The sequence below is a fragment of the Balaenoptera acutorostrata genome, chromosome 8 (assembly GCF_949987535.1).
Source record: "Balaenoptera acutorostrata chromosome 8, mBalAcu1.1, whole genome shotgun sequence".
In the NCBI taxonomy this organism is placed as follows: domain Eukaryota; kingdom Metazoa; phylum Chordata; class Mammalia; order Artiodactyla; family Balaenopteridae; genus Balaenoptera; species Balaenoptera acutorostrata.
This window is the reverse complement of record NC_080071.1, coordinates 93,721,676-93,740,295: the sequence shown is the minus strand read 5'-3', so window position 1 is coordinate 93,740,295 and position 18,620 is coordinate 93,721,676. Positions and strand designations below refer to the sequence as shown.

Here is an 18,620-nt window from a genome sequence, read left to right as displayed (position 1 = left end):
CGATGTTGATTTCTGTTTGTCTCTAGGTAACTTGTATTCCTCTGGCAGACTGTCCCCATGGCATGTGCCTGAGCAGAAGAGGCATACAGTTTCTCTGAGACTGGGTTATTGTTTGTGTTCGTAGCTGAATGTGCTCCAATTCTTGAAAGCTGAAGAGAGGTCCCCAAGTTTGGTGTGTTTTGGGGGAGAATGCGTCTGGAAAGGCCACCCCGCTGGAAGGTCAGGCTGTACAGACCGCAGGCTTTGGGGCTGAGGAACTTGGATTATTGAGCTCTCTAGGAAATGTATTTATTGTCTTGTCCTGTTGTTGTTTTGAGTGGCTGAATCTTGCCTTCTGGAATAAAGTTACATGGGAGGAAATGGGGAGTCTGTGAGGAATGCTGATTTTCCTCCCTCATCTTGATTCTTCTGCACCTGCTCCTTTTCTCCCAGCCTGCCAGGTGGTTTCCACAGCACCCCGGTGTCAGCTGGGCCAGGTGCCCACACTGGGCGTCGTCACTCGGCCCCCACTTCACAGAAGGCTGTCTGCCCAACTTCCTTTCTTTTTGACTTTCACGGTGCGACTCTCCCTGCCAGGTATTTGTGGTTTGTCATGCACTGAATGTTGTCTCATTAAATTCCTCTGTCCAGGTGATCGAGGATATTGAGTATCTGAAGTACGAGAAAGGCCCATGGCTGGACCAGGACGACCGCACTTTCCACAGTCTGAGGATGCGGTGAGTCTGCCGGAGCTGGGCGTTGCCGGGATGGGGTGGGGCTGGTTCCAGTGTGGCGCGTTGCCTGCTGTAGGAACTTACAGAATTTTGGAGTAACTGTGTTGCAGGTTGCCAGATACTGAGGCGTATTTCCTATTCCCTTCCAAACAGGCTCTGGCTTTCTCTGATCTGCCAGTGAATTGATTGATTGCCATTATTAATTCAACAAATATTTTGCTTGCACCTGTGCCAGACAGTGTTCCAGATTTAGGGAATATAGTGTCAGATAAAAGTCCTGCTGTCACTGAATCAGTAGAGCCATATGGGTGCTAAAGGCCGGGGAGAAAGGTAACCCTGAGGAATGGGGCAGCGGGTGGCTGGGGTGAGTGACAGAGGGCGCTCTGGGGAAGGCTTGGAGGCCTCTCTTCTGCGAGCCCCGAGTGTGCGAGGACTGGGCCCTGCAGTGTCTCAGGTGAACGCGGGGCAGGGATGCCGGCGGGTGGAGAGGTCCTGAGACAGGAGCCTCTGCGGGTGGAGCCAGGGAGGCCGTGGTGAACGTGGAGGTGGGGGAGGCCGTGGTGAACGTGGAGGTGGGGGAGGCCGTGGTGAACGTGGAGGTGGGGGAGGCCGTGGTGAACGTGGAGGGGAGGGGAGGCCGTGGTGAACGTGGAGGTGGGGGAGGCCGTGGTGAACGTGGAGGTGGGGGAGGCCACGGAGGGGAGGCCACGGCAGAAGGGGACATGCTGAGTGAGCTACTTTGTTCATGAGAGATGCAGTAACACGTTGGCAGTATTTTGCCCAGAAAGCCCATTAGACACTCAGTGCGCAGAATTTGTGCTGGGTGCTGGTCCCACAGCGCCCTCTGCTTTAGTACCTACTCGGGTCCCAGCCTCCCAGCAAGGAGGCAGGTGCTCACCGTGGTCACGCTGTCCCTGGTGCGTGGGGCTTGGTGCTCCAGCCCAGGGAGACGGGGGTGCAGGCCTGCTCTGCTCGCAGCAATGGGCAAGTTCTGTAGGCCTACGAGCTGTGCTTCTGCAGAAGCGTTCCAGGCAGAGAAGTCAGCTCCGACCCAGGAAACGTCACTTTGCTGTGAGCATAGGTGACTGCCCCTGTGCTGGAGGGACCCAGGGAGCCGACCCCCGTTGTGCCCCGGGGCGGCGGCCTGGCGGAGGCTCGCATCGGCCTGCGCTGCTGGCACCCGGGCTCAGGCGGCGGCGGGGCTGGGTCAGTGTTGGGGAACACACGTCTGTGTGACCCTCGCGTGGCCTTCTGCCTGGGTGACTGCTCTGCAGTCAGCCCAGCGGGTGAGCGCCGTGGAGCTGGTCCGCTGGCCTTCCGTGGTGCAGGGTGCTTTGCTAGGTCAGTTTTTCTCTCAATAGCGAACGCACTTGTTTTTTTCCACTTGGACACATCCTAATATGAGCGTGTATGGAAAATGGACTGCCATTAGTTTTCCATATCCTGTGCTTGAAAGCAAATAATTTTTCCTTTTGAACCTATTGATTTAGTTGTTAAAACTAAGACTTAAAATTTTATTCATTTTTCACGGTTTTTGTTGTGGGTTTTAAGGTGGAAGAAATCGCATGTTTTGTACCAATGAGAGAGGTCCTGTGGCTGGGCTGGAGGTATGGATGCCGAGAGGACAGGAGAGGCCCCGGAGGAGGGCGTGGGCTGGTGCACTGGTGGCCGGGGACAGGGCGGGGCTTAGGGAGGTGGGTCTGTGCCACGCGCGCCTGGAGCTTCTCTTCAACTGGCTTCTGTCTTCATGGTGAAGTGAGAGACGGGTCATCAGCCCAGAGCGGCCTTGAGGGCGGGAGGGGCCGTGCTGCAGGTTTGAGGAGGGAGGAGAGGGTCCAGAACGCTGCCCAGGCCCGTGGGGAGCACCGGTCGGGGAAGGAGCTGTGGGCAGCGGCCGGGGACGGGGGGACATGGTCGTGGAGGTACAGTGGGGTGAGGCAGAGCTCTGCGTGCGAACGGGGTTGGGGTTTGCCCAGTGGGTGTGAGCGGGCAGGAGAGCTGAGAGTGAGTGTGATGATGGAGAGTTTAACCTGGGGAGGAGCACTGAAAAGAGACTGGGGTCAAGAGGGCTGGAGGCCAGAGTCACAGCCACTCGTAGAAGAGAGTTAGGAAGCAGAAGTCCAGGGCGGAGCCAGATCACCTATGGTTCTGCCACCACAGGAGCCAGTGTCAGAGTTTAATGCAGGCTCTTCCAGCCTTTTGTAAAGTGTTGGTGTGTTCACGTATTTCTAAATAAAAATCACCTTGCCTTGTGTCTTTGTATTGTAACTTCTAATATGAGCCTGTCCCTATCTTGTTAAACGTTTAAAACTCGATGTTTTAATGGCTGCTCATGCTGCATAAACCCATTGACTGATGCCAGTCAGGGGTTGGCAAACCATGGTCTGTGGGCCCACCCAGGCCTCAGCTGCTAAGAACTGTCCTTACATTTTTAAAAGGCTGTAGGAAAAAGTACATATATGAAGCCGTACGTAGCCCTCTCAGGCTGAAATATTTGCTATCTGGCCCTTTACAGAAAAAGTTGTTGACCTCTGAGATACAGGCATAATCCATTTACAGTTTCTTTAATATCAGTCTTTTGGGTTATTTCCATTTCTTCATAATCGTAATAACAGTGATGAGCATAGTGTACTTATTTTTGTTCCATTTCAGGTTACTTTCTTAAGGTATAAAAGTGGAATTACTGGGTCAGATTATATGAACATATTTTGCAACTATTGGTATGTTGTGAAATTGTTCTCCAGAAGATGTGTACCAGCTTGCACACTTGAACTGGTCTTCTGAAAGCCCTTATTAAGACAGAATAGTTAAAACAAGAAGCAAACAAAATCTTGTGATTTTGATATCAAAGAAAAGCATTTGCTTTATTTTTGCATTTCATAAACACTGAACTTCAAACAGGTGTATTTTTATTGGCTATTTATTTGTCCTTTGTGAATTTTTTCTTCATGTTTATTGATCTTTTTAAAGCACCAGCTCTTTGTTTTATTGATTTTCTCTGTTGTTTTCTTACTTTCAGTTTCATTGACATCAACTCCAATTTTTATTGCTACTTTTTTTAAACCTGTTTCCTTTAGGCTTCAATTGCTCTTCTTTCTAGTTTCCTAAGGTAGAAGCTTAGATGATTGATTTTGGAACTTTCTTCTTTTCTAATATATGCATTCGATGCTATAAATTTTCCTCTAGTTTAATTCCATAGTGGTCTTAGAACATACTTTGTATGATTTCCTGCTCTTTTACCTTTGTTAAGACGTTTCATATGGTCAGCAATGTTTTCTGTCTTGAATAGTGTTCTGGCTGAGCGTGAGAAGAGTGTGTACTCTGCTGTTGTCAAATGGCGTGTTCTACAAATGTCAGTGAGATTGCGCTGATTGGTGCTGATGTTCAGGTCATCCATGTCCTTACTGCTTTTCTGTTTGCTGGATCTGTCCGTTCCTGAAGGAGAGTGTTGAAATCTTTAACTACAATGGCAGATTTGTCTGTTTCTCCTTTGAGTTTTACTCGTTTTTGCCTCGTTGTATTTTGGTGCTCTGTAAGTTGCATACATGTTTAGGATTGTTAAGTCTTCTTGGACAGCTGATCTCTTTATCCTTACACAGTGCCCCTCTTTATTCCTGATCCTTTTCTTGTTCTGAAGTCTGCTTTGTCTGAAATTAATGTATCTGTTCCAGCTTTCCCTTAGTCTAGGAATGGTGTATCTTTTTCCATCCCTTTACTTTTAGCCTGAGTCTTTGGATTGATTTCAGGTGGGTTTCTTATAGATGGCATATAGTTAGTTGCTCTTATTTTTTTAATCAACTCTGTCAGTCTCCATCTTTTAATTGGTATATTTGGATAGTTCACATTTAAAGTGGCTGTTGATATATTTGGATTAATTTTTACCATGTTTGTTATCATTTTCTATTTGTTGCATTTGTTCTTTGTTTTCTTCCCCTGCCCCTTTTTTCTACCTTTTCTGGTTTTAATTGGGCATTCTGTATGATTCCATTTTATCTTTTCTCTTAGCGCATCTGTTGTACTCTGTAAAAATTTGTTACCGTTGTTGTAGTTTCCAGTTCACGTCTGCCTGCTTTCAGGTGGTGATACCACTTCACGGCTGGGGCAGATTCTTCCCTCCATCCCTTATGGCGTTGCTGTCATTCATTCCACTCTCTGTGTGCTCTAATCACCCATATGTTGTTGTTACTGTTATTCCAGGACAAGCAATTGATTTTCATTTTTCTCAGCTTCCTTTGTTGTAAGGACTAGAGAGATGGTTTCCAGGCTATTTCCTTGTTGGAGCTGAACCTGGAGTCCCTCTTTGTTTTTTAAAGCTGAGTGGTTGACTTTGTTTTTTGTCAGATACTTACATATGTGTATGTGTTTGTAAATTTACCTAAATGATATTATGTACTATTTCATTCTGAACCTTATTTAGAAAAAAAAATCTTTACAGGCAGACTTGAGAGATAACGCAGGTTGGTTCCAGACCACCACAGTAAAGCAGGTCTCACAGTAAAGCAAGTCACATGAACTTTTTGGTTTCCCAGCGCATATAAAAGTTATGTTTACACCAAACCGTAGTCTATTAGGTGTGCAGTCGCATTATGTCTAAAAAAATGTACACACCTTAATTAAAACATACTTCATTGCTAAAAAATCGTAACCACCATCTGACAACACAGCGTTGCCACAAACCTCCAGCTTGTAAGAGACGCAGCGTCCGCACAATGCGGTAGAGCAGAGCACGCGAGATGAGGCTTGCCTGCACTGCTGCGTGCTGTTCTCCCTCTGCTGAGAGCCCGAGGTGTCAGCCCGATCACGGGCACACCGTCACGTCGACACCGTGTCTGGGAGGTGTCTGAGAAACGTTTCCTGAGTCCACAGCACTCCGCCTGGTGGAGGCTCCCGTCCTCTTGCAGGTGGGGGACCGGGCCTCCAAGAGCACTGCCCCGCGGAGGTCCTGGAGCCGTGGCGGGCCACGCAGCCTGCAGCTCGCCGCGCCCTCCTGCGGTCTCCGTTGTGCCCTCCCTCCTATCTCGGCCTCGGCTGGAGTCCGGGTGGGGTCGTTGCTTCCTCCCCTGGGGTCATCTGCTTGAACCCTCCTTTTCCCTACTGCCCCCTCACCTTCCCCTGGGTCCCCCCCTCAGGGTGGTGCTGGTCTCCGGTGACTCTTCTTCTTTGGGGTTTGATCTCCGCTGCTTGGTTAGTTATTTCTTCATCCCACCTGCCCCCTGTGCCTACGCCCGCCAGGTTAATTTTCATAAAATGTCACAGTGACCCTGTTCTTTCTTTACTCAGAATCCTTCAGTGGCATATCTTGGTTTAGGCATAAACCCAAGTTTCATTTCCTAGAAATAATTCAGAGTCCTAATCATCTGGTTCTACCTCTTCCATCAGGATACAGACATCTCCTGAATCCGTTACCTCCCCCTCTGCCCGGTAATTACCCAAAGATCTGAGCATTCTCCTAAGCCTCGCTCTGTTCACCTTCTTTTCTACTTGAACCCTTCTCTTAACTTTTCCGGCTGTCGTTTTATGTGGATTTATATGTGATTCTTGTTAGTATTAGCTACTGCGGGGCAGAGTACGTGAAAAACATACAAAAAGATGACTGTCCTGGCACCCTGACATCTTGCTGCGACTGGGCAATGTGGGATGACTTTTCCGCTCCTTCCACGGGTAGTAAGTACAGTGTAATTTCTAAAGGTGCTCTGGAACGTGTATTAGTTAGATGCTAGACCGTGTCCAGAGTTCACACCTTAAGATCGTAATCTTATTAGTTCTTCGGTTATGTTGGTATCAGAGCACGGAGGGAGCCTGTCATTCCCTCACACTTTACAAGTTACAGCGTTCAGTTGTTTTAGTTATTTCTGAAATAAATGGTATTGTTCTTTCCTTCTCCCAGATTTTTGCTCCTCTGCCTCCCAAGGATATTTCATAATGGTTTACTACAATGGTAATTGTGTTTATTTTCATTTAAGTACCATTTCTTAGTTTGGGAGACTCAAGTGAAAATTATGACCATTTTCTAAGATAATTATGGTAAACATGCTACTTACCAGTTATTCTCATTTTGTCTAGAACCTGACCAAATTTTTGGTTTAGGACATTTTTGTACCATCTCCGAACGTGTGTGGTGTATAATTATGTGCGTGTGAGTGCTTATTTCCCAACCTTGATGGCATTTTGTGTTCGTATCCGTAATCCATAACTGACCGGTGCCGCCCTGGTGGTTTCATCCTTATGCTGGAGACTTGTTACCAGTCAGGCCTCCACTGCGCCCACCTTCCTCCCGCCCTCCAGAGCCTGGGCTCCCCTCTCGCCCTTGCTGCTTCATCACTGCGACTTGTGTTTCTAAGACTCCTGGAGGATGGCTTTCTAACAGGAAATTCCAGTGCTACAAAAACTGCAGGGTATGAGTTTGGTATCAGAAGTATAGGGTTTCAAGCAGAACTTTGCAATTCAGGAGAAACTAAAGAATATGCTTTGGACATGTTTTAGGAGAAAGTATAAGCATTCTGTTAATTGGGAAACAGTTCGAGTCATAAGTCATAGTTTACTATTTTTTTTTCTTTCTCTTCTTGGCCTCACCCTTTTGTTTTGGAATTATGTGGCAGAGCGCTTCGTTTTGTGGACCACACTGTAGGGCGCTCTGTCTTCTTACGGGGGCTCTTTGGCCTGTGATGTGAAGAGCGTGTGCTCGGGTTTGGAATCTCCTTAATTAAACTAAGTGCTCTGTGAACAGAATGTTTCCTTTCACCGCTGCTTGCTCCTGAGTCATAAAAGGCTTCCTGTTGTCTTCGTTCCTCCCTTATCTTCAATCTGGAATGTGTCCGTAGTTTTTGGAGGCTGAGATTTGGGGTTTACTGGACACGGGACACACGGGCTCTTCTTGGTCATCGTTTAAGCTGGTAGTCAGAAAGTGAAGGAGCAGTTTATCCAAGTTTGAGTAAGTGGTAGAACAGTCACTGTAGATTATTTTTTTAATCTTCAAAAGCAGTTTGAAGGTGTTTGTTCAAAGATACACCCATTTTGAAAGGGGGGGGCGGGTTGTGTGTAAACTGTAATTCTGCCAAATTACGCATAGATGGCGCTGTTGCTGTGTATATTACACACAAGCCCCTGGGCCAGTCTGTGCTTTCCAGTTCCTCAGGGTGGTTTTAGGTTTTTCAAACCACAGAGAAAATCAAATCATACCCCACTTTGATATTTATTAACATTTAAAAATATAAACTTCATTTTTAGTTGAAATTGTTTATGGTGAGATCACTTTAAAAATTATACTTGCTGTAGTAAGTATAGAATAATTCTATTTGTGTTAAAAAGAAATATGTACTTTATTGATACATGCTGACGAGAGGTATTCTATAACCTACTTACGGTTAAAACTGAGAAAAAATTCTCATGTTTGAGCGTGTACGTTACAGCCATATGCAGGATGTCGCAGCAGTGCTTGCTTGGAGCGATGTTTAGTTACTGGGTTACTAGTTGTCATACGAGTGACACAGACACAGCGTTTACGGTGGCCCTGGGATGTGCCTGTGCCTCCCGTTCAGTCACATCCACCCTGTCGCAGGTTCTCAGTGCTCTGGTCCTCTGTGGGAGGGCCGAGCGTCCCGGGCTTGGGCTGGGGCCAGGCGGCTCTGACTGCGGCCGAGTCTGCCCAGGGTGCAGGGGACAGGCCTGGGCGTGTCCTCACAACGCGGCTGAGAGCCAGATCCATTTAAAGAGCTTCCGTTTGGGCCATTACAGACAGAAACGTCTTCTGCCATTATAAGTCATTAATGGGAAAGGGGCCATTTAAAATAATCATTTTCTTTGTTTTGAGCCCTTAAGAAAGGAAACTTTATTTTAACATTTTTTTCCAAAAGCACTTTTTATCTTCAAGTATAGTGGTTATATTCTGACTAAATTTAATTTAAAATAAGCAAGCTATAACAAAGTATAAATATTTTAGCATTCAAAATAAAATGGTGAAGCAAGGAGTGTGTCCTCTCCTGTGTGTTTCTCGGTGCCAAGAAAAGCAGGGAAGCAGACGTTTATAAGCAGGGGTGCAGCAGGCCGTCCTGCGGGGCCGTTCACCCCAGCCCCGCCGTCCGGTTCCACGGAGGCCTCATCAGCCTCCGCTCCTGGAATCGGCCCCCCCAGGTGGCGTGGGCATCGCGCGGGGCAGCGAGTTGGGGGGGTGGAGATGCAGGAGAGTTGCTCGTCTCTCTTTCCCCCAAGAGTCATTAAATGTGCACATTTTTCATGAGAGCAGACCACGCGCGTGGCACTGTGACATGCGGTGTTTGTGTTTAGCTTTGGATTCCTGGTAGTCCTATGTTTAAAGCACACTGCGGCTCCTTTTTTATTTTTCAAAACTGTGTCCGTCCCCAAAGGGAGTCACCTGTGGCCATGAGACTCTTGAAAGACCCCGTCTCCGGCTCTGGAAGTAGTTTCAGAAGAGCAGCTCCCACAGCCCAGATGGTCTTTGGGGGAAGGTTTGGCTTCTGAGATGACTGCTCGGGAATGCATGGATGAATTTTTTAATATGGACGTTTTAAAAAATCAGCCTGATAGCTTATTTTATTATATTCACTTTGATGTTTAGTGTGACTATATCTGCCTTATCTTCTAGGGTTCAGAACAAGTTGGAGGTGCTGAATTACACAACCATCCCTGTCTATCTCCCAGAGATCACCATCGGCGCTCACCAGAGTGACCGGGTCTTCCATGAGTTCACGGAGGTGAGGTCCTCGAGTGCCGGCTCTCAGACGACTGGCACAAAGTCACGTCTCTGAAGAATGCTTTCTGTTTGTGTGTTTTAGCGAGAGAGCTCCGTTTTCACTGCGGTAGTTATCCTTTCCCCCTTCATCAGTGTATTGACGCAGGTCCTCGGAAGGCAGGGCCGCGCGCAGGGCGCTGCCCCTCTGGGCCGCGTGTGCCGCGGGCAGCCTTCCGGGTCAGCGTGTTGTCTTGCCGTCGGAACCTTCTCTCTTCCTCAGCTTTCCTCTACGTCCTTTCACGTCAGATTTCACTTCTGGCGTCGCCTTCCCCATCACGGTACATCCTCCATAAGGAGGGAAGGTGTGTGTTTCTGCAGAAGGTCCTCGGGTGGACGGGAGCCCTTGGGAGGGCGAGGGGCAGGAGTGAGGCGGGAGCTGGGCGGGGCCGAGTGTTTGTTGGGCTTCTTTCTAATTTCCGTAGCTTTTTAGTGAATTACCTGTTTGCAGCATGGTGAATGGTGAACTTAGAGAACATTGCAAGTTCTGCCTTGGAACCTGGCCGGTGAGTGAGCGCCTCCTCTGAGAATCGTGGCCTCAGTGGGGTCGTGAGAACGTGCCCCGTTTCCCCATCAGTGGTGGTTGTGTTTGGTTATCGGCAAAGGCGTGAAATGATTGTACTTAGATCAGAACTTCAAGCTGAGCAGTCAGTACTTAGGTGAGTTGAAATCTTAGTTAGATATTTTTGCATGACTGTGATTCTCTGCTTTGATGCTTGCACATTGCTTGCAGCTGCGCTGATCGAATGTCCAGGGATACCCCGTTGCTCTCTTTCTTACCTGAGATACTTGGCATTTTCTTTTAAGTAAGTTCTTTTGGTGGCCTTGGAAGTGGTTTTATTAAATGTAGACATTTGGGGAAGTACATAAAACTGTGAAGGTATCACTCGGAGGTACCTACCGTTAGTACTTTGGCGCGTTTCGTTCTTCCTGATGTTTGCGAGTGTGTGAGTGCGTCCGTGGTGTCTCTTTCTCTTTCTGAGCGGAGCTGGCAGGCCGGAGGCTGAGATGGCTCCTCGCTGCCGCTGGTGCCGAGGCCGGGAGACCCGCCCCCGGTAACTGTCCCCACCCTACACGTAGTGACCCACCTGGCCTTGACGAGGCCGTCTTACAGGCAGGCGGCTTTGTCCTGTCCTCAGGGCTACTGCCTTGTGCTGGCCTCCATCGTCCTGCTTAAATGTGTCCTGCAGCTTCCTGTCTGGCCTCCTCTGCGTCGGGTCTCTCCCTCCAGCCCTCCTCTGCAATGCAGAAGCGCCTGAGCTGAAATGCCAAAGCGGCAGAGTCTGTCCCATGCCTGCAGCCCTTCCGTGACCTCTGATGAATCCGGCCCTGCAGGGTGGGTGCCCTGGCTCCTGCAGAGTCTCCTCCCTCATCTCAGCCCCGCGAGCGCCCCTCGTCTCACTGGTGGTGTCCCTTAGTCCATATACGGGCCCTGGGGGCTCGGAGGTGGTACACAGAGAATTGTGAAACAGATAAATAAATTGCCCTTTTAACTTGTAAATTCCCCTGATTACACCAGAGTAGTGATTTACTGATAATGTGTCTTTAACGCCTCTGTCACGTTCTGTGATCTCACTTTTAAGCAAGGAAGCGACCAGCGGCGGGTTCAGAGATTGTGCACTCACCCACATGTGAGTGGGATTTAGGGACGTGGCTTTGTCTTGGTAGTTTTTCTTATGCTTGCTACTGTTTGTGTTGAGTGGTACTGGCTATTCTCTTGTATTACTGATATAAAGTTTCCTTTTAAAATGAATTTATGTAATAAAAAAAGGCATTGCATTTTTTAATGTAAGCGGCAGTGCACTTGGTATGCAGCTGTGACCTGATGGGCAAGGTGCCCTCGGATGACTTGAGTAGCTGCCTCTGCTCATTTCAGGTTCTTCAGGTGTCAGGTGCTTTCATCTTGTTCTTTCATGCGTTTACGCCGTTTGTTCATTGGTTCAGTTATTTATTCCACTAAATATTTATCGAGTGCGTACTAGGCGCCAGACCTGTCCTAGGCCCTGGGAACAAAGCAGCGCGTGACCCGGAGAAGAATCCCTGACCTCCCAGGCACTTACATCAGAGTGGGAGGAAACAGAAAATAAACAAAAGGTGAAGCAAAGAGTTCGTTAAGTGACGGTGGCAAGTGCTGTGGAGAAAATTAAATTCCCAGAAGAGGGCAGGGCCGAGCTGTTGTGAGCTGGGGGAGTTGGATTTAAAGTCTTGGTCGTGGTCCAAGAAGGCCTCACTGAGAAGCTGATGGCTGAGCAGAGGCTGTAGGGGGTGAGGGCAGTGGGTGGGGATGCTGGGGGAGGTGGCCACACGGGGAGGAGAATGGAGGCAGCGGCGAAGCTCAGCCGCTGGGACATCAAAGACGCAGGAAGGAGGCCACTGTGGCTGGAGCGTGGAGGTGGGGGGGAGGGAGGGCGGGCAGGGACAAGCAGTAAGAGGTTGCGGAGGCCCCCCGGGCTGGTGTGAGGGCTCTGGCTTGTCTTCTGCAGGATACGGGGAAGAAGAAGGATTTGTGTGATGCACTTGGTAGTGGGAACGTTCTGGTTTCTGATTAAAGGATGGATTGAGTAGGGGCGCAGGCAGAAGCAGGGAGATTAGCTAGGAGGCTGGTAACGGCATACGGGCTGAGAGGTACGTCAGCTGGGACCAGGGTGGTCCTTGTAGGTGTTTTGGACGGTGGTCAGGTTGTGGATAGAACCGACAGAGACTATTGAACTTTTGTATTGGGAAGTGAGAAAAGGAAGCTGATTTCCAGGTTTCTGGCCTCCGGAACTAGAACTCTGGAGTTGGAACCGGCAGACTTTGGGAAGGCGCAGAGGTACAGGTTTCCAGGAAAGATGGAGAATTTTTCATTGGCCATGGCAAGTTCGAGATGATCATTATTCCCCAGAGGAGGTGCTGGGTGGGTGGTCGCCCTCGTTTCATCGCGCTGTGTGGATGCCGTGCTTCTCACCGACGGAAGGTTTGCGATAAGTGTGCACAGTGGTTTTTTCAGACATCATGCTACTGCACACCTAACAGACTACAGTATAGCATACACATGACTTTTATATGCGCTGGGAAGCCAGAAATTCACGTGACTTGCTTTATTGTGTTGTTTGGATCTGAACCTGCCTCCGAGGCCTGCCCGTAATGGGTTTGGGGTCTGGAAGTCGTCAGCGTGTGACTGTTGTGTGAAGTTGAGGTGGCTTTGCGGTGAGGAGAGAAGGGGAGCACGAGGTTCAGGGGGCGGGAGACGGAGGGGGCCAAAGTCACTGTCTTCAGGGAGCTCACGCTTCAGTGTGTTTATTACTTCGTCAGTTATCTTTACAAGTGGGGGACTGTTCATAGGAATTTCGTCTTTTCTGTTGATGTATGTCTCTTTATAAACAGCTTGTGTTTATCTCTATCTCTGTAAGCAAGGAAGATTGAGCCAAATGACCCCAGAGAAGTTGAATGGTACCCAGAACAGGTGGGGCCCTCGTGGTAGCCAGGTAGGGGGGCGTGCACCGCAGCTGAGCATGGGTGGGCGGATGAGGGGCTCCGGAGGTCCAGCAGGGCTCCTGGGGATGGAGTGGCCTGACGTGTCGTGGAGGAGACCCAGTTGCACCGACATTGTCCCTCGTGGAGTGGGTGAGGGCCCCAGGTGGCCCTGCTCACTGCTGGGAGGAGACACTTCTCAGAGCAAATAAATTCCAGCGAACCAACAGCCCAGGCCATCGTCACGACAATTACGGGAGACACTACAAGTTTCAAAAATTAAATCTGTATGGAAAATGGGCATTTGAAAGTCCCATATAAAAAGGAAAATGCATGCCAGCAAATAATGACAGTTTTGTTTCTTTCGAATCTTTATACCTGTTTTTCTTCCTTGCCTTAATACACTGGGTGTGTCTCGAGTTCATGGTTGGATAGAAATTGTAACAGTGGTCGTCCTTCTCTTCTGTCTGATCTCATGGAGAAAGTTTTCAGTAATTCACCAAATATTATGTTTGCCCTGGGTTAGGTATAGATACTCTTTCTCAGATTAGGGAAGTTCCATTTTATTCGTAGTTTCCAAGGACCTTCTATCGAGTACGGGTGTTGAGTTTTATCACATTTGTCTGTCACGGGTGATTTTTCTCTTCTTTATGTTAATATGGTCATAAAAATTATAGTGATTGATTTTCTAATGTGAGGCCAACCTTGATTTCCTGGATCAGTCCCACTTGTGTGCTTTATCCTCTTCATGTGTAGCTGAACCTAATTCACATATTTAGTTTAGGACTTTTGTATTTATATTGGATGGTAATTTTTCTTTCTTGTAATATCCTTGTCAGATTTATTATCAGGATCATGCTGCTATCAAACACTAGGTTGAGGTGGGACCCTCACATTTTATCCTCTGGAAGAGTTTGCCTAAGATTGTTATTACTGCTTCTTTCAGTGTTTAGAAGGATTGACTGATGGAGCTATGTTGAAATATTTTAAATTATAAATTTGTTTAATAGATGCAGAATGTTCAATATTCTGTTACTTCTTAGGTTTTGAAAGTTGTGTTTGTTGAGGAAGTTGCCCTCATTTCTAATTTTCTAGTTTCTTTCACTAAGTTGTTTAAAGTGTCCTTTTTTAATGTTTTTAATTAGATCACATCTGATGGTGACGGCTGTCCCCTTCTCCTACTCTTGAAAGAAGTTTGTCATTTAGGGAACTAGCTTCTTGCTTGGTATTGTTTGTTGTACATTCGAATTCACTGATTATTGCTCCTTATTTTTTCCTTTTCCTTTGCTATTTTTCTATCTTCTTAGTATGAGTGGGTGGATCATTGATTTTCAGCCTGTCTTGCTTTTGCATATATGCGTGTAAAGCTGGTCACAGCCCTCCAAATTTGTCTTAATTAACTTGATCTCATAATTCTTTTTTTTTTAATTTTTAAAAAATTTAATTTATTTTTGGCCGCATTGGGTCTTCGTTACTGCACGTGGGCTTTCTCTAGTTCCGTCGAGTGGGGCTACTCTTCGTTGCAGTGCGCGGGCTTCTGATGGCAGTGGCTTCTCTTGTTGTGGAGCATGGGCTCTAGGCGTGCGGGCTTCAGTAGTTGTGGCTCGCAGGCCCTAGAGTGCAGGCTCAGTAGTTGTGGCGCACGGGCTTAGTTGCTCCACGGCATGTAGGATCTTCCTGGACCAGGGCTCGAACCCGTGTCCCCTGCATTGGCAGGCGGATTCTTAACCACTGTGCCACCAGGGAAGTCCTGATCTCATAATTCTTGATATTATGTTTTCATTATCCTTCAATTCAAAATATTTTCTAATTTTAATCTGATTTCTTTTTTGACCAGTGTGCGAATTCAAATTATATTGGATCATTTAAAAGCAGTTGGAATCTTGCTAATTGTCTTTTTGTTACTGCTTTCTTGCTTAATTTCACTCTAGTCAGAAACAGTCTTATGATTTCTGTTCTTGGAACGTGGCTGAGACTGACTTTTTGGCTGAGCATTGGTCATTTTGGTGATGTTTCATGGTCCTTGAGAAGAAGACCTACTCTGCCCCGTTGTGTGCAAGGTTCTTGTAGCGTCATTGAAAGGAAGTCTCTTGATCACATTCTTCAGATTGTCTCTATCCTCACTGATTTTTGTTTCCTTCTTCTGTCAGTTTGCTGTGAGAGGCGTCTGGAAATCTGTCACTCTGTGTGGGTTTCTGCCTCCTTTATTTCTGTCAAGTTCTGCTTTGTGTGTGTCTTGAGGTCGTATTATTAGACATGCACAAATTTAGACTTGCTCTACATTCCTAATAGAGTCACCCTTTTATATGTTATGAAATTTTCCCAGTTAACTTTAGTCATGGTTCTTACCTTAAAGGTTACTTTATTTGAAACTTATGTAGTGTCTACAACTTTCCTTTGGTTAGCATTTGCATGGTATTGCTTTTTCTGCATCTTTTAATTTCATTCTTTCTGTATCTTTGTATTTTCAATGGACACCTTTTAACCTGAAAACAGTTATGTCTTTAATTTTTGTCCAGTCTAAATATTGGGAATATTTGTCCATTCACATTTAGTGTAATTACTGATACATTTGTGTTTAAATAGCTTATCTTACTACATGTTTTATATTTTTCTTACCTGTTCTTTGTATTTGTTGTCTTTTTTTTCTTGCCTTCTTTTGGATTAAGAGGCTTTTTTTTTTTAACATTTTTATTCCATTTCCCCCTCTATTTGCTTACTAGTTATCATTCTTTTAATAGTTTTTAGTGGCTAACCTGGTAATTACAATATTCATCCTTGATTTATTAACTTCTGTTATAAGTTAGTAGCTCTCTAGTTCCAGAACACTGTAAGGACCTCATAACACTTCTAACTCCGTTTACCTAACTCTTGTGTTTTGTGTTGTTTTTGTCATATATCGTAATTCTTCGTGTATTTTAAGCCCTCGGGACATTGTGGTTATTGTTTATGTGGTCAGTTCGTGCAGACTGACCCATGGCTGCCCTGCTGCTGCTCTTACCTCCCTGGTCTCCATACCTTCATGTAGGATCATAGTTCTGCTGTCTGAGGAAGCTTTGCTGACAACAAATTCTCACCCTTATTGTTTAAAATGGTCTTTAATTTGTTCTAGTTTTTATTTTGGAATTTTTCAAACTTACAAAAATAGCAAGAATAGAAAAATAACTTCTGAACCTTTGTAAGTGGTCATCATTATACCCCATTATCTTCAAACATCTTAATGCACAGATTCTCAGAGTGTGGTCCCCATATCGGCATCACCTGGGCACTCATGAGGAATGCAAGTTCTCAGGCCCCAGCCCGGGCCTACTGGATGAGGTTCTCTGGGGATGGGGCCCAGGAATCTATTTTAAGGAGTCCTTCAGCCAATTCTGATATGCACTAAGGTTTGGGAACCACTGCTTTAATGTGTAATTCTTATAAACAAGGACATTCTCCTACATGACCACAATATAGCTATCAAAATCAGGAAACTAACATTCATACATTGCTACCTCTAATCTACAGACCTTGTTCAAGGCTAATCACTTGTCCCAGTAATGTTCTTCAAAGCAAAAAGATCTAATCCAGGAAAATAGGTTGCATTTAATTATCTTGTCTCTTTAGAATCTTTGAATCTGATCAGTTCTTCAGGCTTTCCTTGATATTCAAGACCTTGACACTTCTGAAGATTGTAGGATGGTTACTTTTTAATATCCTTCAATTTGGTTTTGTTTGATGTTTTCCCATGATTAGATTTAGTTTTCATGTGTTTTTTGTAGGAAGGTCACAGAACTCATTATGTCTTATCAGGTAGCACATGATTCCTATTTGTCCCATCACTGTTTCTATTAACTTTGATCACTTGACTGAGATAGTGTCCTCCCTGTAAAGTTATTCTTTTACTCCTTGTAATTAATAAGTATTTTCAGGGGAAGTACTTTGAAACTATGTAAATATCCATTTTCTCATCAAACCTTGACCCAGTAGATAGCATCTGTTGATTTTCTTGGCTAAATTAATGATTATTGTAATTTCCTAATTCTATCATTCCTTCTACATTATTAGTTCCTATTCTGCTATAAAGAAATGCTCTCTCTTCTCTGTTTATTCATTTATTTATTTATATCACTATGGACTCACAGATTTCTGTTTTATCCATATACATCTATATTCATTTCTGTCTCTCAGTATACTGACAGCTGTGAATTCACATCAGTACCTTCAATTCCAGAGTGACACAACAAGGCTCGTTCTCACAGTCCCCCAGCCCACGTCCTTCTCAGACAGTGAGAAACCTGGCTTCCCTCAGGTCAGTGCATCTCCTTCCTGGATCAGTCCCCCCAGTGTATCACCAGGTTCCCACCACTGCTACCACTTCTTCCTTCCACAGTTTCCACTGGTGTTTCCCCAGCCTCTGCTGTGTCCTGCTGCCCACCCATGTAGGTGCAAACCTCTTTTGAAGATCGTTTTCCTACGTTTCTGGCAAGGTTTTGTTTGGTTTTGTTTTGTTTTTAGTTGGTGTTTCTGACTTGGTTTTGAGCATTTACACTGTCTTGGGGTGTGTGCATCTGTACTTTTGTGTGTACTTTGCTTGTAGTTCAGAACATTCTTTGGCTGATACTCGTCAGTTTTAGAAGAGTCTTGCTAGTACCTCTTCAGTATTGCTTGCACCCCGTTTTCTCTGCTCTCCTTGGGCTCCACCTGACCACATGTTGGACCTTTTCACCATGTTCTGTGTGCCTCTTTTCTGTATCTTTCATTCTGTTTTCTCTATGACCTTCAGCCCGGATATGTTCTTCACTCTGTCTTCTAAGTTACTACTCTCTTCAGCTCTTCCCAATCTGCTCCTAGACATGTATTTTCTATATTTGAAGTTTTAACTTTAATTGTAGTCCTTTTTGATTTTAGAATTTCCATTTTTTTTATAATTTTGAGTTGTCTGTTGAAATTATTTTGTTATCTAAATTCTTTGACATATTAATCACAAAGTTATCTGGTAACTGTAATATCTGGACCTCTGTTCCATCTGTTTAAAATGATTCTCCCTCTGTCCTTTCTGTTTGGGGACATTTAATCTGTTTTGGTATGCTGGTATTTTTTTAAATGCCAGTCATTATTTTGGAAGAACCGTAACGATAGCGTGAGGCTGCTGTTGCTGTCCTTGCTGTCTTCTGGCGGCGCTTTAGTAGGGCCGACTCCCGAGTCCGTCAGGAGCCGAGCCAGGGGACACTGCGCTTAGGTTTGTGAGGTCTGGTGTATTTCCTGTTTGCCCTTCCTCATGGAGCACTTTTACTAGAGTCCCTTCTCTTCGGTGGGTCCTGACCTGCAGTTTTGTCCCCACGGTCCCCTTCCTGCTGGGGGCTGGCTCAGCCCCTCAGGGTCCTGCCAGTGAGAGTGGGCGGGGCCCTGGGCGGGGGGAGTCGCCTTGCAGCCACCCTTTTTGCTTTCCTCTCCTGGGGCCTCGGAACCGCCCTGCCTCTGAAGTCTCAGCACAGATTTTTTTTCATATGTTGTCCGTTTTTCTTGGTGGCTTGGGAGGGGACTTGATCTGCACTAGTCCACCAGAAACTGGACATATTAGTCATTTTACCCAGTGACACGGGGAGGCTATTTGGCAGTTTTTCATTGTTGTTAAGTTTTGTCTTATTTTTAAGCTGTGAGCATTAAAGGGAATCTATTAATACTATTTTGGACTTACAATTTTAATGTTTAGAAATGTTGAAATT

General features: G+C 46.1%; 1 protein-coding gene across 2 annotated transcripts in view; it reads left to right on the top strand.

Annotated features, from left to right (window-relative positions):
• NDUFA10 (NADH:ubiquinone oxidoreductase subunit A10) overlaps window positions 1–18,620 on the top strand; it is a 49,708-nt gene that overhangs the window by 15,516 nt on the left and 15,572 nt on the right. For both annotated transcript variants that reach the window (XM_007184841.2, XM_007184840.2), the window contains 2 exons: window positions 631–716; window positions 9,316–9,424. In XM_007184841.2, coding sequence (XP_007184903.1) covers window positions 631–716; window positions 9,316–9,424 — 195 coding nt within the window. The remainder of the gene's footprint in view (window positions 1–630; window positions 717–9,315; window positions 9,425–18,620) is intronic.